Here is a 23,516-nt window from a genome sequence, read left to right as displayed (position 1 = left end):
AACGGAGACTGAAGAAGCTGGGTACCCTCTGGGGCGGGCGCGTTCCACCATCTCGGAAGGCCTGGGCGCCGCCCCCGCCAGGCCAGCAGGCGGCGCGCACGCGCCGTGGGGCCCGGAGGAGACGACAGGCCTGGCGCCCAGGCCGGGGCGTGCGCGTGACCGGCGGCGGAGCCGCGCACGCCGGGGCTGGGGAACGGGGCGGGCACCGTGGGAGCCATTTCCGGACGGGGCGGGGAGGGGCGGGGCCGCCGGCGGCCGGATCTCTAATCTCGGCAGCGGCGGCGGCAGCTGCAGCAGGAGACGCCGCCTAGGGAGCTTGCGCCCAGCGGCCCGCGAGTCGGTCTCGCGGTGAAGAGGAGCAGGGCCGGCGAGACAGTGTCCGAGGGAAGGAGCGCAGAAGCTGACTCCCGGCTAAGGAGGTGGACGGGGCCGCCGCGGACCCGGAGGAAGGAGGAGGGTCCGGGCTGGGGAGAGGAAGGAGTGTCTGGACTGCGGGGGGTCCTGTTGCGGAGGGGTTCTGTTGCGGAGGGGTGAGGAGTGCTGGAAGGGCGAGGAGAGGAGGAAGGGCCAGGCCGGACCGAGGGGCTAGGAGCTCGGGGCGGGCTCGGGTTCGGGCTGAGGGTAGGGGCGCCGACCACCCGAGGTCTGAGTGAGTGCAAGGTTCGCGAGTGGGTGGGGGAGGGCGCCAGGGCCGAGAAGGAGCGGGGTCCGAAACTCCACTCGCCGGCGGGGTAGGAGTGGTCTTGGGGTGGGCAGGTTTGCTGGTCCTTCGCAGGGGAGGAGAGGGTTGTGGGGAGGGAGGGATGAAGTCGAGAACGAGGCCTACCTGTTTCTAAAGGGAGTCCACCGGAGGCTGGACCCTGGGACTGGACTGCTTGTAGCGTCTGCTCCTCGGCCGGGTTAGTTTGAATGGGCGGGGCTCCGGGCCTTCAGGCCCTGGTCCGCTGCAGGCTGGGCGTTTCCCCCGGTAGCTACCTGGGGGGATTGCTTTGTGGGAGGCTGGCTCTGGAAGCGTTTGGGCAGCTGTGGGAGGGAAGCAGAGTGCCAGCAGGATTCTGATTCGCTGGTTTGGGGTGCTGGGGTGGAGTGTGAAAGCTAGGAGTGAAATCTGAGCTCTTAGAGGGATAGAACCCTTTCTCTGAAGCTCTGGCGAATCTCGGCGGGCCGACGGGACCGTTTAAACCGTTAGAAGTAAACAAACGTGGTGTTCCCTTTTGCAGAGGGGAGGCACTCGAAGGACGCCTGGAAGAGGAAGATGCCGAGTACGGACGTTCTGATGTTGGTGAGTCCTTTTTGCATCTATTCTCCTTGTTGTAAGTCACTTGTCGTTTACGTTTTTAGTCCGAAGGATGAGTGTGTAGATTTCACCTCTGATGCTTGCTTTTGGTAGCTAAGAGTTTCTTCCACCTTTTATTTTGGGTTTAATGATTAAGATGGATAAGTGACTGATTTAAGTGTATGTGTGTGTGTGTGTGTGTGTGTGTGTATGTATATATAATGAATATGAAGAATCATTTTCAAAATTCTTGAAGTTGATTTTAATCTCTCCTTTCTTATACTACCAGAACAGTTTTAAAACTTCTATTAAATTTTGTCTGGATCTGCCGTGTATTAGTTAATAAGTATTTGTTTCCCAGACTAGAGTTAGGATTCCCTGGAAGGCAGATATCTTGTCTTATTTGTTTAGAGATGATAAACACCTGTCATGGTGCTTCTTGTATGGTGAGTTGCTTAATTGCTTAATTGAGCTGATTTGAATTTACTTTCTTCTGCCGTGCTGAGGGGTATGCCTGTTTTGGTAGAGGCTGTTTTTTTCCCCTCTCCTCTTGAGATCTTTCTGTGCTGTTTTTTCACTGAGCAGGGAAAATACAATTGCCAAATGAGTGTTTACCAAAATGCCGTTTTATTCTTGGGACATTCATGATTCCATAGAGGCTCTTTATTGATTTTTATTTTTTTCATAGAGGCTTGTTAGTGTGAGGATTGTGAGGAGCCTGTGGTTTTCAAATAGCGATGTAGAAGTGTCTGCGTTTAGTTTTGAATAAGTCACTTATTTGAATCTGATGTCTTTTTGTGCAAAAAAACCATTGATTTAAAACATTTCCTTTCCCTCTCTTTACAGTTCGTAGTTGGTAGCTGTCACTGGGAAACTGGTGAAAACTAATAGTGAGGTTTTTTTAATATCCAGTGCTGATGTCCTGTAGTGTCAAAACCTGTAAGGTCTGCAGGAGAGATTAAGAGGGCAACAAAGCTGTGATTAATTCTGGTTTGAGGTGGGGAGCAAGGATGATTTTGAGAGACATAGATAAATACTTGGTTTATCCACAGGTTCAGATGAAGAGTTTACCTAGAATAGTGTTTTTTGCCCCAGATTTCATGGATTGTCAGTAGATAATAAATTGTGTTGTGTAATTTTGAGTTCTCATTACGAGAGCAATATGTTAGAAGAATTGGAAACTATTAATAAGCAAAAGAAAGCAACCCCCAATAATTCCACTACTCAGAAATAACCACTCTTAGCACCTTGCAGAATGATTTACAATAATTGGCAATTTCTGTTTTCTGTTTTATAAAGCAGTATGTATATGTAAATTAAGATTCCTGAATGTCAGTAGGATATAACTCCATGCCCAGCCATGTGCTTATTCATGGGGCTGTGGGCTCCCTTTAACAGCCTGAGCAGTGAGTGCTTTTATTCAGAACATTAACTTTGGAATCAGTTTGAAGTATTTCTCTAGTTATCACCACTAGTTTTCACTTCCTTATTTGAAAATCTAGATGTTTAGGGGTGTTGCTTTGCTCCTTGGTGTAAGCAATAAATTCATATAGATAACAGCGGGCCCTTGAATCATCACTCTCTGAAGACACTGTACATGTTGCTTGAGGTGCTCTCTCTGGAAAAGTTGTCCTTCTTTCTTTGACTGTCCTGTGCTAAACGGTAAAGAACCAATGACCAGGGCTGGGCTGTCAAGGGGGACACTAAACTGTAATGATCTCAGTTCAAGGTGTTTCTCTGTAGTTGCTTTGTACAGTATGATGCGTTAGACATGTTCTTGGTCCTCTAACTGGGAAAAAAAGGACCCCAGTTAATAGAAGATAACCTCAGTGTAGGGTAGCATATGGTAGAATCTCAGAATTACAAACAACCTTAGAAGTCATATGATGCAACTTCTTTCTTATATTGTACCTGAATCCTTTTTAGACTATCTCTGCTAAATGAATATCCAGTCATCCATACTTTCTCCTGGGAGAGTAAGATGGGCGTAAGCTAAGACATAATATGAGGTGGATTCAGGAATAATAATTTAAGTCTGATAGCTAACATTTATTGGGCACATATTAGGTGTTAGGTGCAGAAATAGATATTCTACATACTCATTTAATTTTCCCAACAACTCTGAAAAATATGCTGGCATTCTCCTTTTATAGGTGAGAAACTAGACTTAGAGAGGGTACCATAGCAGTGAAGTGGCGGAGCTGTGTTTTAGCCACAGCTGGTTTGACTTCAAAGCCCTCTTTTTTTTTTTTTTTGGCTGCGTTGGGTCTTCGTTGCTGTGCGTGGGCTTTCTCTAGTTGCAGCGAGTGGGGGCTACTCTTCGTTGCAGTGCGTGGGCTTCTCATTGCAGTGGCTTCTCTTGTTGCGGAGCACGGGCTCTAGGCGCGCGGGCTTCAGTAGTTGTGGCACACGGGCTGAGTAGTCGTGGCTCATGGGCTCAGTAGTTGTGGCTTGCGGGCTCTAGAGCGCAGGCTCAGTAGTTGTGGCACACGGGCCTAGTTGCTCCATGGCATGTGGGATCCTCCCGGACCGGGGCACGAACCCGTGTCCCCTGCATTGGCAGGCGGATTCTTAACCACTGTAGCACTGTAGCTTCCACCAGGGAAGCCCCAGAGCCCTCTTTCTTATCTATTTTGTGATGCTGCCTCTGTGTCACATCCATCGAAAAGGATGGAGGTTGCTGAACTGTGTGACTGCTGAGAGCAGGTTTGTGTGGAGCAGGAGTGGGATAGCTCTGCCCTCTAGGGGACACTTCGGAAGAGTGGTGGGGATGCTTTTGTCTTGCAGTCTCCTCTTGTCTGAACATACGTTTTATTATACAAATCTTGGTGTTTCTCTTCCCTTACATTGCAGTTGGGGCGCTATATTGAAATTTTAAAAGTTATGTCTATAGGTATAATGTTATAATCTTTGAATTTCATTCCAGAATAAAGAGCATTACAAAATATTTGTTACAGAAGGGGGCATTGGGTCTGATAGGGTAGAAAGCCACTTTTGTGGACAGTATGCTATGGCAATAAAACTTGAAGATGGACTGGAGTCCATGTATGACAAACTTTGGATTCCAGACGAAGGTTCTTGGGCTGTCAGCCCTCAGTGCTTTCCTGCCTTTGATTTTGTCCTCATTTGATTAAGGGGTTTTGCCTGCCTTTTCCCATTTGTTCATTTATGCCACAGACTGTGATGCTTTCCACTTATGTCTCAGAGAGAATAAAATGAGTGAGTGTATTCATTCATCTGAGAATTGTGATGCTTTCACAGGGAATTCAAGTCTGGAAATTTTTTAGCAATCTTTCTCCACTTTAGCAACCATTCTTTTCATCCATCTTCTCCTCCTTCCTAGTGCTAGGGGTCTGTATCGCTTTGTGAGTTGCCAAATACTCCTAGCTTTAACAACGAAAAAAAGGTACTTTATGAAGCTAAGTCTACTCCATAGACCCATCCAGATAGATGACTCAGAGTTACCGTATGCACTGTGGTAGTGCTGGGTGGGGTGTGAGTGATAAAAGTTGATCTAAGGTCGAGGTTCTCCACCAGGGACAGTTTTTGCCCCAACCCCCATCCCCCGGACGTTTGGTGACGTGTAAAGACTTTGATTGTCATACTGGAGGAGTGCTAGAGGTCAGAGATGCAACTGATTGCCCTACTCTGCAGTGTAGTCCCTCACAACCGAGAATTACCTGGCCCGAAATGTCAGAAGCGCCCAGGTTGAGAAACCCTGGTCTAGGTTCCTTAACATAGGTAACAATATCTGTGCAGCCCTGGCATTCATGTGGATGGGGCAGTAGGTCTTTTCTTAGAGTTTAATGGGGCTGTTACAGTGATACTTGGGTTATTTTGCCCATGGATCAAGCTCTGCTACTTTGGAATATATATTGGAGAGCGTACAGCATGATATTCTGAAGCACAGTAAAAGTCCTAAGAAATGCTGTCTTTTGCAACATTTCTGCAGCACTGTTGATTTGGAAACAGTAAGCCTGTCTCAGTTTTGTTTTTCAGGTGTAAAAATCACATCTTTCCAGATATTAGAGCTTTATCTTTGACCCTTGAACCTTTTTCAGGGATGCTTTCTTTATGACTCTCAAATGGGATTTAAGCAATAAACTGAAAGATTGACACTAAAAGCTCATTTCTGTTATTTGAATCTGGTGTCTTACCTGTAGGCTTGTTTATAAGAAAGGGAAGATTCATTGGAACTGGTAGGACATTTCAATTTTTGTTGACAATTTGAGTGGCCATTGTAGGATGAGCACTGTTTTTGGCCTTGTTCCATTCTTGTAAATAAAGCAAAATATAATAAAAGATATGATAATTTCTCCAGCTTTTGGTCTAAAGGAAAGGAAAGTTATAAATAGATAAACCCCAAATCTCAGTCTTTGGCTTGGCTTTGCAGTCTGTGTGTCAGGAATTTTTAGTAACGTTTACCTCTTAATTAGGCATTCCCAATCTAGTATTACATGTAGTTTGTACACATTGGTGGCAGAAATGGGAATCAGCCTGGGATTAAGACTTTTCCATAGGGAACTGATTTGTAGTAAATCAGTCCATATGTGGAAGCATACAGAATGCAATTACTGAGAGAAAAACCATGCTATGGGGTAAGGGGAGATAGGAGCCATTGGGGGTGACGGAACAGTGCAGGCTGAAAGTAGTTTGTTGGGTCTATCAGGTATCTCCTGGTGCAGTCCAACAGTGTGATTGCCCAGAGTTAAGGAACACCAACAGGGGTTGGTGAAACACTTCAGGGCTAAGAGCAATTAGCACCCTTAGGCCTGACGGAGCAAGAGAGGGAGTAATTTCTGGAACTTGAGAGAGCTTAGCGGAAAGAGAAGGTAACCTATGGGAATGCAACCACTTCCAACCAGTGGCCTAGCAGGAAGGGAATCAAGGGGAATAAACACCTCACATGTTTTCTTTTCCCACCCTCTGGTCTGCTGGAGCTTTTCATTGGTCAAACCCAACTGGAAACCAGAGGATACAGGAACCTGGGTGATTTAATTTATAGGACAGCCCCATGAAGCACATAACAGAGTTGAGGAAGGTTCGGTAGAGGAGTATACTGAAGTCAAGATCAAGTTAGTTTTGAAAGGTACAAGTGAGAAGATAGCGTTGGAACAGTCTTGAAGAACGTAGGTCATGGGACGTTATAGAACAGGAATGTTCTCGCTGATAACAGAAGGATAGATTCAGAGGCAGAGAGTTGCCACAGCTTCAGAGCTAGTTTGTTCCCATAGTAGCCTTAGAATCTTAATTGCCAGAAGGGCCTTTAGAAATCCTGTAGTGCCACTTCCCTTCCCACGTGGGAATCCCTTCCACAATGCCCGGCCAGGAGTGGGTGCAGTATAGTTTCTCAGGGAGTCCTTTCCATTGTTGGACAGCTTTAAATGTTAGAAAGTTTTTATTTGTCCACACCACTGAATGTATCAGGATTAGGTTTGGCTGAATATAAGAGAAAAATCTACAGAAATAGAGATTTCTAAAAAGTAGAAATAAATTTTTCTAAAGTAAGAAAAATCCAGAGTCAACAGTTGCTGACTGATACCGCCATTCCTAGGTCTTTGAGGAGGTTCCACCGCTCAGTGCATCCTCTCCAGGTCAGGATAGCTGCTTTGAGCTTGAGCTGTCAGGTTCGCGTTTCATTCGGCAGGAATAGGAAATGGGAAGGAAAAGAGCTTGCCTGCTTTCTTAATTTATTATACAAACAGTAGAGTGTATAAAGCACATATCCTCATTTTAAAGAATAATAATGAAGAAAACAGTCATATATCTACCACCCAGGTTAAGAAATAGAGTGTTCCCCACCACTCCATGTGCCCCACCCTGGTTACATCTCCTTCCCTTTTCTCTACTGCCATCACTCTACTATCCTGATTTTGGGGATAGTTATTCCCTTGCTGTTTAAGAAAAAAAATTGTGTTACCACCTAGTTCTGCATCCTGAATTTTAATTTTGTTTGTTTTTCAACTTGATACAGATGGATTTATATGTATTTTTTTAACCTTTAAAAAAATTGAAGTATAGTTAATTTACAATGTTGTGTTTGTTTCTGGTGTACAGTAAAGTGATTTGGTTATATATATAGATATATATGTGTCTGTCTATATTCTTTTTCAGATTCTTGTCCTTTATAGGTTATTACAAAATATTGAATGTAGTGCTATATAGTAGGGCCTTGTTGTTTATTTTTTATATAGTAGTGTGTATATGTTAATCCCAAACTCCAAATTTATCCCCCCTCCCGCCCCCCACTGTCCCCTTTGGTAACTGTTAGTTTGTTCTCTATGTCTGTGAGTCTATTTCTGTTTTGTAGATAAGTTCATTTGTATGATTTTTTAGATTCCACTTATAAGTGATTTCATATGATATTTGTCTTTTCCTTACTTCACTTAATGTGATAATCTCTGGGTCCCTCCATGTTGCTGCAAATGGCATTATTGCATTCTTTTTTATGGCTGAGTAGTATTCCATTGTATATATGTACCACATCTTCTTTATCCATTCATCTGTTGCTGGACAGTAAGGTTGCTTCCATGTCTTGGCTGTTGTAAATAGTGCTGCTGTGAACATTGGGGTGCATGTATCTTTTTGAATTAGAATTTTCTAGGGATGTATGCCCAGGAGTGGGATGGCAGGATCATATGGTAACTCTATTTTTAGTTTTTTAAGGAACTTCTATACTCTTCTCCATAGTGGCTGCACCAGTTTACACTCCCACCAATAGTGTAGGAGGCTTCCCTTTCCTCTACACTCTCTCCAGCATTTATTATTTGTAGACTTTTTAATGATGGCCATTCTGACTGACCTCATTGTAGTTTTGATTTTCATCTCTTTAATAATTAAAGATATTGAGCATCTTTTCATGTGCCTGTTGACCATCTGTGTGTCTTTTTTGGAGAAATGTCTGTTTAGATCTTCTGCCATTTTTTGATTGGGTTGGTTCTTTTTCTGATATTAAGCTGCATGAGCTGTTTGTGTATTTTGGAAAGTAATCCCTTATCGGTAGCATTGTTTGCAGATGTTTTCTCCCAGTCCATAGGTTGTCTTTTCATTTTATGGTTTCCTTTGCTGTGCAAAAGCTTTTAAGTTTAATTAGATCCCATTTGTTTATTTTTGTTTTTATTTCCATTTCTCTAGGAGAGAGGTTCAAAAAAAATAATGCTGCGATTTATGTCAGAAAGTGTTCTGCCTATGTTTTCCTCTAGGAGTTTTACAGTATCCGGTCTTACATTTAGGTCTTTAATCCTTTTAGAGTTTGTTTTTATATATGGTGTTAAAGAATGTTCTAATCTCAATTTTTTACATGTGGCTGTCCAGTTTTCCCAGCATCATGTGTTGAAGAGACTATCTTTTCTCCATTGTATATTCTTCCCTCCTTTGTCGTAGATTGACCATAAGTGTGTGGGTTTATTTCTGGGCTTTCTATCCTGTTCCATTGATCTATATGTCTGTTTTTGTGCCGGCACCATACTGTTTTGATTACTGTAGCTTTGTAGTATAGTCTGAAGTCAGGGAGTGTGATTCCTCCAGCTCCATTCTTCTTTCTCAAGATTGTTTTGGATGTTCGGGGTCTTTTGTGTTTCCATACAAATTTAAAATTTTTTGTCCTAGTTCTGTGAAAAATATACCATTGGTAATTTGATAGGGATTGCAGTGAACGATTTATATGTATTTTTGGTGATTTTCCTATATTGCCCAGTATTTGCGAGATTCATCCATGTTGTTGCATGTAGTTTATAGTTTAGTTCACTCATTTTCATTGTTGTATAGCATTTCATTATATGATTACTACAATTTATTTAGCCATTCCACTGATGATGGATATTTGGACTGTTTCCATTATTTCTTCTTGTAGTTCTATTAGATTTTGTTGTACATAACTTGATATTTTATTACTAGGTGCATCCAGATCTAAAATTGTTACATCTTATCTAGTGAGTTGTGATTTTTATCTAATAATGCTTTTTGACTTAATATAACATAGCAAATGAGCTTTTTGTCATGAAATAGGCAAACTATACGTGTTTGATGAATGAATGACTTGCCTGTTGTATAGGCAGAAACCTCAGAGCACTCGTCCTAGCCTGTTCTCCTGGCACACTGTTATTTATGTGTCCTGTTATCCTACGAAGTGAACAAAGCACTTTTAAATTTAAAAAAAAAAAGTGTGGAGTTTTCTTTTTGGAGGGATAACTTGTGTATAGTAAAGGGCACAAATCTTAATTGTACAGGCCAATGAACATTTGTATATGGATACATGTACTCACTGCCCAGATCAAGATGTGAAAAATGTCCAGCATCCCAGCAAGCTCCTCATATTCCTCCCAGTTGACACCCACCAAAGGTTGTCATTCTTCTCACTGTAGATAGTTTTGCTTATTTTTCAGTTTTATATAAATGGAAGCAAACAATATATTTTCTTTTGTGAATGTCTTTTGTTCTGAATGTTGATCGTATCTGTGAGTTTCAGCCATGGTCTGATGTAGCGATATTTTTAAGAATTATTGCTGTGTTGTTTTATGGTGTATAAAATATCAAAATTTATTCATTCTGTAGTTGATGAACATTTATGTTTCTAGTTTTTGGCTATTATGAATGACATTGCTACATTCTTGAACATGTCTTTTAGTAAACGTAAATACAATTGTTGGGTCGTGAGGTATACTGCCAAACAGGTTTCTAAAGTGGTTGTACCAGTTTATACTCCTATAGGGTTTTCTTAGTATATAACTTTTGGATTTAGCTTTGGGCGACAAGTCTTAACTTTTTGTTACCTGCACAGTGGAGAGAGCTTTAAGAACTCTTTCCTGAAGTAGTGTAGGTACTTCTAAAATGTGAAATGCCCTTTTCTTTGCGTTCTTGTTTATCTAGTCTATAACTATTAATAAACATTTGATGGAAAAAAAAACCCGTGGTTCTTTTTGAGTATTAAAAGGGCTCTGTTAAGAGCAGAGTTTAGATTTGTAAAACACCATTTGTAGCCGTTAATTCCAAGGCTGAAATCATAATCCTTTGGAACTCTTTGGAACCTAAGTAGTTGTGGTATATTTACGCCTTGTGCTCAGTAGTGGGAAGACCTTCTTTTTGGAGACTTTTCCTGAGAGGCATTTGAGTTCACTCCTTTGAATTGCATTTTGGTAGATGAGTCTAAAAAGGAATACCTTAATCCTGCCTTGAGTTCCAGTCTTAATGGTGCTGAGTCTTTGAGACAGTTGAGGGAAATTGATAATTGTTTCAAATTCTAATGGGGAGGAATTGAGGACAAATATGAGAATGCCATGGTGGACCTGCTCCTTGTTGAGCTGTATTGCAGCCAGGGTGGAAGAAAGCCCAGGATTAGAATATTACCCGGCCCTTTCTGATAAGCTTAAGGTTTCAGATGCTTTCACATGAGTCATGACTGCAGCAATCAACAGTAGTTTATCTGGGTGACTGAAATCAGGTTTATGATCTGTAAACATAAGTAGGTAACTGGTTTAATCCTGTTTCGTTGGTAGGTAAGGGGACACTTGCCACCTTCTGATTGAATTAGATTGTGGAAAGCTGAGTTGATTTAACATCTGTCTTACAAAATTGAGCAGCTCACTATTTACCTGCATTTATTACCATCATCTGTAGGAAAATACAGCATAGGCATGGAAATCAAACTACTTAAAGCCTCTCGCAGCTCTACCTTTGTGGCTTTGCCTGGAACATTGCAAAGGTCACTTTTCCTTGCTGCTAATTGAAAAGGAAAGGAAAATGTTTATCAGAGAATTCAGATTCATCAAATAATTTGTGAAGTGTTTATTATCTGCAGTCATTTGCTCATTACCTTGCTGCATTTAATATTCACAACAACCCTGTGAATTGTTTTTTTTCTTGTGAATTTTTTGTTGAATTATAACAATGGCGTCTACTTTTGTTTGCACATGAGCAAAATCCAGTTGCATAGAGGTTCAATAAGTGCCAAAGGTCACACAGCTTCTAAGTGAGAGCTAAAGTTAAGAGTAGAAGCCTTTGACACTCTCCAGACTTTCTAGGACACCACAGTGGCCTGTGTAAAACACTATTAACACGACTCTCAAAGAGTTCACAGGAGTCGTGATGAGGTGTCAGTTCAGGACAATACTCAGAGGCGTCTGTCCTTTTCAGATATCCTGGGTAGTGGCTGGAGTATGTGTTCATGAAAAAACACAAAAAGTGTTTTTAAAAAGTTTCGTCATTTTTGCAGTTAGTAATTTTGTTTATAGATTCTTAAAAACTATACCTCTGGACAATAATGACCCTCTTTGTCTAGTTTATCCATAATTACTCTACAAATTTGTACGTTATTTTTAAGATACTTAGGGTTGGTTTCATTTGGAGTCCAAAGCTTTAATCTCTGTTTCTGGAATTGCAAAGTTTCTGCTATCTTTGGCCATATGGAAACTTTTTTTCAGCAAGACCTTTTTTTTTTTTTTTTTTGGCGGTCCATGGGCCTCTCACTGCTGTGGCCTCTCCCGTTGTGGAGCACAGGCTCCGGACGTGCAGGATCAGCGGCTACGGCCCACAGGCCCAGCCGATCTGCAGCATGTGGGATCCTCCTGGACCGGGGCACGAACCCGTGTCCCCCGCATCGGCAGGCGGACTCCCAACCACTGCGCCAGCAGGGAAGCCCCAGAAAGACTTTTTTTTAAAGAAAGTCTTTGAATCCAAACAATCTCAGGTGGTTGGTCTTAGCTAAGCAAACATTTGGTGAACATAAATGGAATTGCTGAGTCATAATGCTTTTTTTTCTTTAAAGTATACAATCCATTGGTTTTTAGTGTATTCACAGAGTTGTACAGCTGTCACCACAATTTAGAACATTTTCAGAAGAAACCCCTTACTCATTAGTAGTCATTCCCTCCCCGTCTCCTAGTCCTAGGCAACCACCAAACTACTTTTTGTCTATAGATTTCCTTATTCAGAACATTTCCTATAAATGAATCATATAAATACTACGTGGTGTTTTATAATTGACTTTTTTCGCTTAGCGTGATGTTTTCAAGGTTCCTCCATGTTGTAGCATGGATCAGAACTTCATTCCTTTTTATTATACTCATGAGGCTTTTCCTGAAGAATTGTAAGTAATGGATATATCCAGTGTTTCTATTTTGTTCTAAAAATGTTGTTTGCTTTATATATAATAGGATAGTTTGTCATATTAAGGCTACTTCTATGATTCATTTTAGGGAAGGCATTATTAATCTGAGGAATATGGATCCATGTATGACTGGCCTTCAGGATGTCCTGAACCCTTTGTAATTATTTGCAAGATTTTATATTCCTAAGCAGATTTTGGTGGGGGAGGTTAGGGGACTGAGAACGTTTAGCTTTTGTTAAAAGATAATTTCCCAAAAAAGGTAAAATCATGACACTCATACAGTTAGGAAATGAATACACACTTTATTTTACTTACAGTGTTCAAAGGAGAAGTCCAAAGAACAGACACATTTATAGATCAGGAATATTAAAATGAGTATGCAAATGGAGGCAAAACTAGTTTCTTCCATAGTGGAGAGGGAGGTCATTTGAACCTTTACTGGACATGGCGGACTTTATATGTTTATAGATTAAGATCAGTTTGCATAGCTATCAGTTATCTACAACTTCCAGACTTGTAAAATAACTGCCATATAATCAGAATCAGAGGGATGTCCTAGACAATGTATGATTTTCCACTGGAAACACACATTTTCTCCTGCACTTTCAACAGATTATCCAAAAAGTCTGAAAGTCTTCCAAGTGTTAATTTTAAATTTAGAGTTTTACTTCAGTTTTAAAAAGCATCTCCTTTGTGACTAGATTTAGAAAAATGTTTGTATCCATTGAGTATCAGTCAGAGACCCAGGGATAGGTCTCTGGTTTATTCTTTTGAACAGGATTATTTGTTAGAAATCTCCAGAGAAGTAGCCTTTGCATCTTAACTTAGGTTACACTTTTGGACATATATTCAGTATTTCTCATCTCTAATATCAGCATGACTATTGAAGGGAGGGGATTTCTATAACTAGTTTAGAAAAGTCTAGCTTTTCTAAAAAAAAAAAAAAAAAGTCTAGCTATCTTAACTCTGACAAAGGTAGATAGATAATCCTATTAGTAAAAGAAGTACAGGAAGGGAGAAGCCTAGACAACTTCTTCCCCAGTTGTGGTATGCTCAGGGAAGTCAAGACTTCTTTGTGTGTGAAGAGCGTAGGATTATTTCCACTAGACCTTGCTTATTCTCCAAGGGGTTCTCATTTCTAGTCTTTGGAGGATAATGAACTTCTTTTTTACTTTGAAAGGTAACTTCTGTGCACGTGTACAGTAAGTCATTTAGCTACTGACTTTAAGAGACTCTGGGAGTGGAGTTCGTAGCAAATTTGGCAACATGACATGTTCAGGTTGCAGAGTACTTTTCCCCCACATCTTCCCTACTTCCTTCAGGCTGAGAATGTATTTACCGAGAAAACCCGTGATTGCCCTTACCTCTACATCCCTCAGCCTGTTCCTCTGCTTGTTCAGCTTAGTTTTATGCATTTCAGTCTTCTCTGCTCGGTTAGGCTCCCCATAGTACCTTTCTTGATAGACATCACAAAAGACGTGCTCAGAGTTGTTAGTGGACAGAATCAGCATCTGTCTTCACTTGATGCCTGGTCCTGACCATAAGTAAATGAATAAAAACTTTTCAGCAACCATTCGGCAGTCTTCAGGGCTGCCCACTTGTATGAACCCAGGAGCTTGGATTTTCTGTGAGTGCACTCCTAATGACTTGAGAACACTGCATGGCTGTCTCTCCCTTCTGAGGCCAAGATTGTGTCTCAGTGATGGGGTGCTTTGCCCAAATACTCCAGTGTTAAGTGTAGAGCAATTAGACTTTGTAAGTGCTTGTGAACTAGTACTGAGCATGTATATTTGACTCTTGAGGCATGGCTGGAAGGGAAATGTGGACAGTTAAGCTTTTTGAGATGAGCTTCTCAGATACTGGATCTTTTGACTTACAAAGTAGAATTTTGGGGGGAGTATATGGTTTGCTCTTTACCTCCTAAGAAATGATGACTTGGTCCCTTTAAACATTTCTATATCACACAGTCACCTTTGGTTGGTTGGAATGACTGTTTGGTTTATTGCTCAATGCTTACTTCTTTAATGACCCAAGGGAGTTTTCCCTTTGAGCTTGTGATCTGTTTTTGCTGATAAACTTTAATGCCTTTTGAGGCTCTAAAGACAATAGTGTTTTCTTACCTGTTTACTTTGCACTTTGAAGTTCTGCAGAATGTAATATGAAAGAGAATCAGATTCAGTTAATTTTTTTTTCCATTTTTAGAGCAGAGGTAGAGTATGAATAAATACTTAACTTTTAGGCTTTCTTCTGTTTTTTAACTTCACTCCCTTATCTGAGTCTCAGTCATTAGAGTACCATTTGATTTGAAGACATTCAGGCAGTGGATGAACTGGGTAAAACAGGTTTTTCTTTTCCTCAACAGCCCATTCCTGCTTTAAAGCTCAGATTTCTGGCTCTTCTGGAAAAACTATTGAGTGTTGAATTGTGCACTTGTATTAGAGGTGAAGAAAGTGGAAGGAAGAGGAAAACAAAATCCTTTTTTTCTCTGTAGCATTGCAGAGTGGAAGATTTCGATTTTCATTAGTATCTGGCCAAAGAATAAATATTAGCCATGAATAATGCGTTGATCTGTGGATTGATGTGGCTGGGCCCCAACTTTAATACTTACAGTAAAACTTGGTGGATGTCTTTTTACCCCCATCTAGTAATATGTTAACTCAATTATTGGGTAAGTCTTTTATCAAAGAAGGGGATGGGGAGAGTAGGGGCCATGTTGTAGTGTAGAGAAAGGGTTCTTAACCAAGCAAGGATGTCTGTCACAATCACCTGGGGGAAGTTTTTCAAAATATATATTTCTGGGCTCCACTCTGTACTTACTAAACCTCTGGGGTGGGTGTTCTGAAGAAAGCTCCTTGGATGATTTTGATGCATTCTACTGGTTAGCCCCCATTAAATCCTGGTGAAAGGATTGTTATTATTAAGGAAAGAAGCACCATCCAGTGTGGGTCTGGAAATGTCTTCTTTCAGTGATAGTCATTTTTAGAATGTTTCTTCTGGTATAAGTTGGTAATTAAGGACATTTAATGGGGGAAAATATCACTGCCTAATTGGCAGTTGGTTAAGTACAGTAATAGTTCTCAAAGAAGTTTTTTTGGGGGGAATGGGGGTGTGGATAGTGCCATTATGGGAAGTCTGCTTACAGAATCTTGTTCTCTCGAAGTGATTTAAGGACTGAAAGAGTTCCGTATCACTGGGGAGAGCCGTGGGCTAGTACTGATAGGAAAGTATCTTGTGATTGAAGAATTCTGAGTTTCCTGGACTGAGTCACTCCATCACGTCATAATCCTGGCCTCACAAAAATGTTAAGAGAATAAATCCTAAGTATAAAAAGCACTGAGATTGTGTTGAGGAAAATAACCTTAGTGTTAACTCCCTTCACTGCATTACAGAACCACATTCTAAATTTAAGGAAGCCAGGAGTGAAACCACTCTAAGACACTGGTTTTAAACCTGAAGGTCATGATCCATTTAGAGGGATGCAGAATCAATTTAAGTGGGCCAAGCCTTTGAAAAAAGAAGGAAGAAATAGAAAAGAAATGTAAGTGTATCACAAGTAATAAGGTGTTAAGTATTATTTTGGAAATTTTTGTTTTGGTTTTATATCTTTCTGTTGCTGTGTGCTAGTTTGTGTTGTAAAATACATTTCTGCGGGACTGTATTGGAAAAGATTGAAACTCGTTGGTCTAAAAAGTGACATGCCCTGGGACTTCCCTGGTGGCATGGTGGTTAAGAATCCATCTGCCAATGCAGGGGACACAGGTTGGAGCCCTGGTCTGAGAAGATCCCACATGCCACGGAGCAACTAAGCCCATGTGCCACAACTATGGAGTCTGTGCTGTAGAGCCCGTGAGCCACAACTAGTGAGCCTGTGTGCCACAACTACTGAATCCCTTGTGCCTAGAGCCTGTGCTCCCCAACAAGAGAAGCCACCACAGTGAGAAGCCCGTGCACCACAACAAAGAGTAGCCCCCGCTCGCCACAACTAGAGAAAGCCCACGCGCAGCAATGAAGACCCAACGCAGCCAAAAAAAAACAAACCATAAGCTTTAAAAAAAAAAAAAAAAAAAGTAGCAGGCCCCAAATTTACCAAATTTGTAGACTGCTAATATCATGTTCATGGAAGTGTCTTGCTCCCTTGAAGTGATTTGGGGGGTGAGAGGGTTCAGTATGAGAATAGTAGGCTACCAAGCTCCCATACATCCAGCAGCTGCCTCTTGTCTAGTGATGATTAGGATTCTTGAGTACTATTTTGATGTCCTTTAGGTATCTGCTAAAACCTAAATCTGTAGATTGAAGTGGGATGAATAAAAAGAGAAAGTCTGGTTAGTTTATTCATCCTTATTTGACAGTAGCTTCTTCAAAGTAGTTAATATTTTAAATCTTCACACTAAAGTTGATCTTTTTTCCTTTAATATTATACTTTTAAAAGATTTATGGTATTCTTTACTATCATTTTATATACATTCATTGGGCAAAGTATTTTGGTTTTTTCCTCTAGGGGAATACATTTCCAATTTTATAACAAAGTGTGAAGGAAAGAATGCTTTTTTTGTGGAAGTTTTACCAAAACTACTTTTCTGTTAAGCAAAGATTAGAGATAAATAGCCACAAACACCCACACATACCCACAGACACACATGTACACAGACACTTTATTTTGTGAATATTCTGTGTCCCTTCTAGATAAAGAAGTGAAGGCACAGATGGGTGAAATAATTTGCCTGGAGTTGCACAATAAGCTAGTGGCCTTCTTAGATGACCACTTATGGTTCTTGTATTTCCAGAGACACAATGTAGAGATTAAGTTGAAATAGACAGAAGCCTAAGTACTGTAATTATAAATAAATATGCAGGTGTATATAGACAAAATATATTTCTATAAGAAGAAAGATGTGGTGGGAAATAGTAATTATAATTATATTAAGTTCTTGTGCCATCTCTGTCTAGATGTTTTTTCTGTAGTCATGACCTAGCAATACAATTTTGGTTTGTTGTATGTTACCATATATCCAAGGTATATTCTGCCAGGAACATAAATTGTGGAAAGAAAATTCTTGGGATAGCACTGGATTGTAATGTGTTTAGTTGATCCTCTGCCTGTGACACTGAGAATGAGGAATTGAAAGAGTACTAAATACTGGCAGGAGGCGTGGGTTCCTAGTCTCCACTCTGACACAAGCCCGTCTGCATGAGCTGAGGTACACTGTGCTGCTTCGGGGCCTCTGTAAAATGAAAATGTGGGCTTGATCTCTAAAGTTCTCTTCAACATTTAGATTGTATACTTCCCCAGGGCTGGAATATTGCATCAGAACCCAGCCTGGGGTTGGTGCTGGTTGCAAGGCCCCAAGGAACCGCCTCATCCTTTTTTCCAAGGAGATAGTACACGTTACCCCACAGAGCCCTACAGTGCAGCGAGTTAGTGTTGTGAGGTGCTTCTTTGTTGGGACTGAGCCTAGGTGGTTTGTAGTAACCTAGAAGGACCTTGGAATGAGGCCAGGAGATATAATTTCTGTGACCAACTGGTTGCCCATTCAAAAAGCTTGCTAGGACCCATCCAAGTACAGTATCATTCTGTCACTGGAGTAAGAGAATATAGAAATATATCTCCTTGAGAGGTGTTTCTCTATATCTCCTCTTAAGGAGATATATTCAAGGACTCCCATTATCTTCTCATAGCAATTACAAAGAAAATATACTTTTGCTGAATATAATTTTGTAAATGTTAGCAAGGAATGCCTTCATATCTTAATAAGCTTTTTAAAAATGGAATTAGTTTGCATGTGCTGATTCTTTGCTCTTTCCCTAATACTAGTTATGTTACTTTTTTGTTCAGTCAGTGCTGTGATAATATCTACAGTCATCTTTTGCAATTGGTAACCTCTATTTTCTGGGTGAACTAGGAACTAGAATCACCAGAGGAAAAGCTGATCTGTATGATTGTTCTTCCGTCATCCCATTCATACACACCATTCAACCATTTGGTTTGATCACAGCTTTAACACTAGAAGATTCTCTATAATAGTTGAAATTATGACATACCTTCAACGATGGTAAGACTCCTCTGGTCTTTCTCTGGTCTCGACCAGCACTGCCACTGCTGTGCAGGATTGAGATTGTTGATAGCAACAGTGGGCTCTAGGGAATGGCCACCAAGAACTATGAGGGGGTTGCAGATAAACTGTGTTTCCATGGATAGCCCTCTGGGAACCCAGTACTTGTCTAATGCTAATTACCTTATACCGCAGCCTAATTGCTAAGTGTATAAATGTTTTCAACAAACATTAGTTGAGCACCTGTCCTCCTCCTGAGCTTTCATGCTGCTCCTCGAACATTGCATGTAGATATCCAACAGGAACATAAACCTACAGCATTCTCTTGTTCTCAGAATCTCCTCTACCATCTTCAGCTTCCCTTCCTCTTCTAGTCTGCCATGGTTAATGCTGTCACTACTTACCCAGTCTCTCAAACTTGAAAATCTGGAATTACCTGTATTTTCCCCACTCCATACTTTCTATATCTAATAAGTTATCAAACACTGTTCTAAAAATGTTTTTCAAATCCATACCATGTTTTGGCCCAGATACCATACTGCTTAAGGTGAAACCAAGTTTATTTCTCCCCTGGACTTTTATTTATTTATTTATTTATTTTATTTATTTATTATTTTTGGCTGTATTGGGTCTTTGTTGCTGCGCACGGGCTTTCTCTAGTTGGGGCGAATGGGGGCTACTCTTTGTTGTGCACGGGCTTCTCACTGTGGTGGCTTCTCTTGTTGCGGAGCACGGGTTCAAGGTGCGCGGGCCTCAGTAGTCGTGGCTTACAGGCTCTAGAGCGCAGGCTCAGTAGTTGTGGCGCACGGGCTTAGTTGCTCTGTGGCATGTGGGATCTTCCCAGACCAGGGCTCGAACCCGTGTCCCCTGCACTGGCAGGCAGATTCTTAACCACTGTGCCACCAGGGAAGTCCATAAATCTGTCTTTTAAATGCTGCATAGTATGGGTACATAAAATGTATATATTATAGTTTATTTAACCATTTATCAATGGACAGTTATGTTATTTATATTTTTTCTTTTGCTGTTACAAAGAATACTGAAGTGAAAGTCCTTGAACATATACATAGGTGCAATTATATAGATACCAAAACGAATTTCTGGGTAAAAATGAATATACATTTAAAATATTAATAGATACTGACAAATCACTTTACACAAAGTACCTATCAATTTATACTTCCAATCTCTATGCTTTTTTTTTTTCCAAGACCATTTAAGATCTGGACCTAGTGTATTTCTCCCAGCCTCAGTTCTCTTGTAACTTGATGTGTTCACTCATTTACTTGGTCACTGTCAAGCCACTCTCCAAGCTTTTATTCAGTACAAATTGTTTGCCAGGCACCATGCTATATGTTGAGGATTTAGTGCTGGAGAAGACAGATATGGTCTCTGCCCTCATCTAGCCTGTGCTCTTACTACACAGACCTTTTTGCCATTCTCAGACTCTTTTTATGCATTTGCAGCTATTATTCTGTCTTCCTGGTATGACTTTTCTTTTCTTTTAACTTTTCTGCCTAGAGAATTTTTTTTGATCATTGTTAGATTTTATCCTCTGTCATATCTTCCTTAATCTCTCCTCAGGTAGAGTTAGATAGGCCTTCCTTAGTGATCTCTCTTAGCACTTCATTTACATCCTTTTTATAGTGTTTATCCTGAAGAGTTCCAATTACTTGTTTATATATGTGTGTGCCCATGTGTGTCTGCATGTGTATGTATGGACCTCTCTCATTAGATTGTAAGCTCAGTAAGGGCAAGAACTTAGGATATATACCTTAATGTTCCCCCAGCTTAATGCCTTAAACACTGGAGAAGCTTCATAAATGTTGAATAAGTGAGTGAATGGCAAACTGAAGATGAACTTATTTTGTACAGGACACTCGGTGGCTTGTGAATATGACTGGGATCCGGTCAGTCTTCAGGGACCTAACCATGTTGTAAAGGAGATGAGAAACAGATGAGTAGACTGCAAGGCACATTGTGATAAGCTCTATGTAGCAGCACAAATGAATGCTTGATGACAATTTAATGGGGGAGATTAATTCTCATGAGTTGGGTATTCTGGTAATTTTTCAAGGGAGAGGATTTTTTCTTTCGTGTGCTATGTATTGTGAGGGATACACATAAAGATAAGATATGGTTCCTGGCTTTAACAGTTTTCATCAAATAGGGGCTTAGGGCAGAGATTGGCAGGCTATGGCCTACGGGCCAAATCTGGCCTGCTGCCTGTTTTTGTATAGCACATGAGCTAAAATGATATTTTAACTTGAAATTGTTTTTATAAAAAGAATATTTTGTGATATGTGGAATTACATGAAATTCAAATTTTAGCATCTGTAATTAAATTTTGTTGCAACACAGCCACATTCATTTCTTTACCCACTATTTTGTGACTGTGTTTGCGCTACAGCAGCAGAGTTGAGTAGTTGTGACAGAGACTTTTGGCCTGCAGTGCCTAAAATACTATCTGGCCTTTTACAGAAACAGTCTGCTGCCTTTTGTGTTAGAGGATGGGAAAGATTCAAGTAGAGAAGAAGAGAAAGACATTCATATTGAGAAGATTAGTTGAGTGGGACAGTGAATACTGCAGTCATCTAGAAACTTTAGAGCTGAAATGATGATCTAGCTTAACCTTTTATTTATTTATTTTATTTATTTTTGGCTGCGTTGGGTCTTCGTTGCTGTGCATAGGCTTTCTCTAGTTGTGGCGAGCTGGGGCTACTCTTTGTTGCGGTGCGCGGGCTTCTCATTGCAGTGGCTTCTCTTGTTGCCGAGCATGGGCTCTAGGTGCACGGGCTTCAGTAGTTGTGGCATGCGGGCTCAGTAGTTGTGGCATGTGGGCTCAGTAGTTATGGCTCCTGGGCTCTAGAGTGCAGGCTAAGTAGTGGTGGCGCATGGACTCAGTAGTTGTGGCTTGCGGGCTCTAGAACGCAGGCTCAGTAGTTGTGGCACACGGGCTTAGTTGCTCCGTGGCATGTGGGATCTTCCCAGACCAGGGCTCGAACATGTGTCCCCTGCATTGGCAGGTGGATTCTTAACCACTGCACCACCAGGGAAGTCCAATTAACCTTTTATTTTACAGATAGAAGATCAAAAACTGTCAAAATCCACTTGTCTGTTAAGGGGCAGTGTGCACTGCAGTTCTAGAGCAGAAGCAGGATGATAAGATTATTGCTGGGGTAGGGCCAGATCATGAGTGGCCTTGCCCTTGAAAAATCAGTTGAAGAGCAAACTAAGAATAGACTTCCTTTCTCTCTTTGAATGTAATATTTCTTCTTTCTTTTGTATTTCTAGAAGGCCTTTGAGCCCTACTTCGAGATTTTGGAAGTGTATTCCACAAAGGCCAAGAATTATGTAAACGGGCATTGCACCAGGTATGAGCCCTGGCAGCTAATTGCATGGAGTGTCGTGTGGACTCTGCTGATAGTCTGGGTGTACGAGTTTGTCTTCCAGCCAGAGAGTAAGTATACTGTCCCCCCTGTAAAGATACAGTGGAGTTACACTAGCTTTGGAACTGATGGCTAACGGACTGTACTCATTTCTTGCCTGGTTGGTTTGGTTCTGATTTTTAAAATCTGTTTAACTAGAAGGGACATTGCCTTCTGACTGGTAAAGTTTTAATAGGACTTGTGTAACTGTAACTGTTATGTTGATTTTTCTGGATTTGCAGTTTATATTAAAACCCCTGAGAGATTAGTCCTGGTAAGGATCCACAGAGCATGGCTTAAACCCTCTTCACTTCAGCTTCTTGCCTAGAACATAATTGTGTCACCTGGAGTTCCCCAAGCATGAGTTTGTTGCTTTCACTTTAGGCCATTGTTTCAATAAAGATTATGTGACATTGGAACAGCACTCATGCAGTGACCATTGGAATGTCTGCTATGTGTCAGGCACTGCCAGGCTCTAGGGATATCTATACAAGTAATACAGGGTCCGTGTCCTCTTGGAGTTGAACCTCTGCTGTCAGGGGACAGTACACTTGGAGCTTCCTGGGTAGTGACTCCAGGAGCCAGACTGACATGGGAAGAGGAGGCTGCTTCTCAGGGAGTGTGGAAGATGAGAAGTCTATTAGTGATCAGTTAGAACATCCTCCATCCTTCCCCAGATCCTGCCCACACTCCCTGCACCCCTCCCTGCCTCCCACCGCCTGGTTGTGTGGCACCTCCTTACAAATTCTTTTCCCCTGCAGGCTGTGGTTTGTAAGTACATGGTAGGAGAGGTGATGGGTGCTCCGTACACTCCCCTGCACCCCTTCCTCACCCTTAGTAGGGTATCTGAGTTAATAACATTGACGAGAGTTGCTTGCCATTTCTCATTTGTTTTAAATTTCCATAACTATTTGCTTCCCCGGTAACATCTGTTTGAAGGGGCTCTTTAACTGAATACTGTTTCTGCTTTTCTTCCTCTTCCCCCAGAAAAGTCAACTTAGAGGCCAGATTCTGTTTCCTCTCTTTACCATGCAGACAGCCATCCAGCTGTTCTAGTAACATTGCCCAGTTATGGCCGAGTCAACATTGCACTTAATTAAAATGGAAATGAGACGTGACGGCCCTGTCTGAAGTTTAGCTCACTCCAGCTTTAAAAACCCTGTCCTCAATTTCTGTTCCTAGTCCGTGCAAGATTTTCTCATAAACTCTGACAAATTAGACAGACCTTGTGCTTCGTTTGCTCTGTGGTTTGGAAACGGACGCAACCCCTGTCCCTTCTGCTCAGGCTTATTCCTTTCCTGGGAAGCATTTGATTCCGTGCTGCCCACCATCCTGTCCAATTCCAGAGGCCTCTAAGGAGTAGCAGTAAATGTACTTCTCTTTTTTTTTTATTGTGATAGAATATACATAACATAAAATTGATCATTTTACCCATTTTTAAGTGGACAGTTCAGTGACATTAAGTGCATTCACATTGTTGTGCAGCCATCACCACCATCCTTCTCTAGAACTCTCTCATCATTGTAAGCTCTGTACCCATTAAACACAAACTTCCCACTACCTCTCCCTGGCTCCTGACAGCCACCATTCTGTGTACCTTTCCTTTTAAGACGGTGCATTTGTAAATCCAAACTAAGGCCAGAGATCTTGAGGTTTAT

The 23,516-nt window shown here is 41.2% G+C and overlaps 1 protein-coding gene across 2 annotated transcripts in view; it reads left to right on the top strand.

Moving 5' to 3' along the window:
• Positions 1–252: 252 nt before the first annotated feature.
• SGPL1 (sphingosine-1-phosphate lyase 1) overlaps positions 253–23,516 on the top strand; it is a 50,754-nt gene continuing 27,490 nt past the window's right edge. The window contains exons 1-3 of one of the 2 annotated variants that reach the window (XM_060112477.1): positions 253–419; positions 1,221–1,282; positions 21,725–21,890. In XM_060112477.1, coding sequence (XP_059968460.1) covers positions 1,256–1,282; positions 21,725–21,890 — 193 coding nt within the window. In that variant the 5' untranslated portion in view covers positions 253–419; positions 1,221–1,255. Of the gene's footprint in view, positions 458–1,220; positions 1,283–21,724; positions 21,891–23,516 lie in introns of both variants that reach the window. The other variant, XM_060112485.1, reaches the window with a different exon arrangement.

Source organism: Mesoplodon densirostris, chromosome 1 (genome assembly GCF_025265405.1).
Source record: "Mesoplodon densirostris isolate mMesDen1 chromosome 1, mMesDen1 primary haplotype, whole genome shotgun sequence".
NCBI classification, from domain to species: Eukaryota; Metazoa; Chordata; class Mammalia; order Artiodactyla; family Ziphiidae; genus Mesoplodon; species Mesoplodon densirostris.
This window is presented reverse-complemented; position numbering and strand designations above follow the sequence as displayed.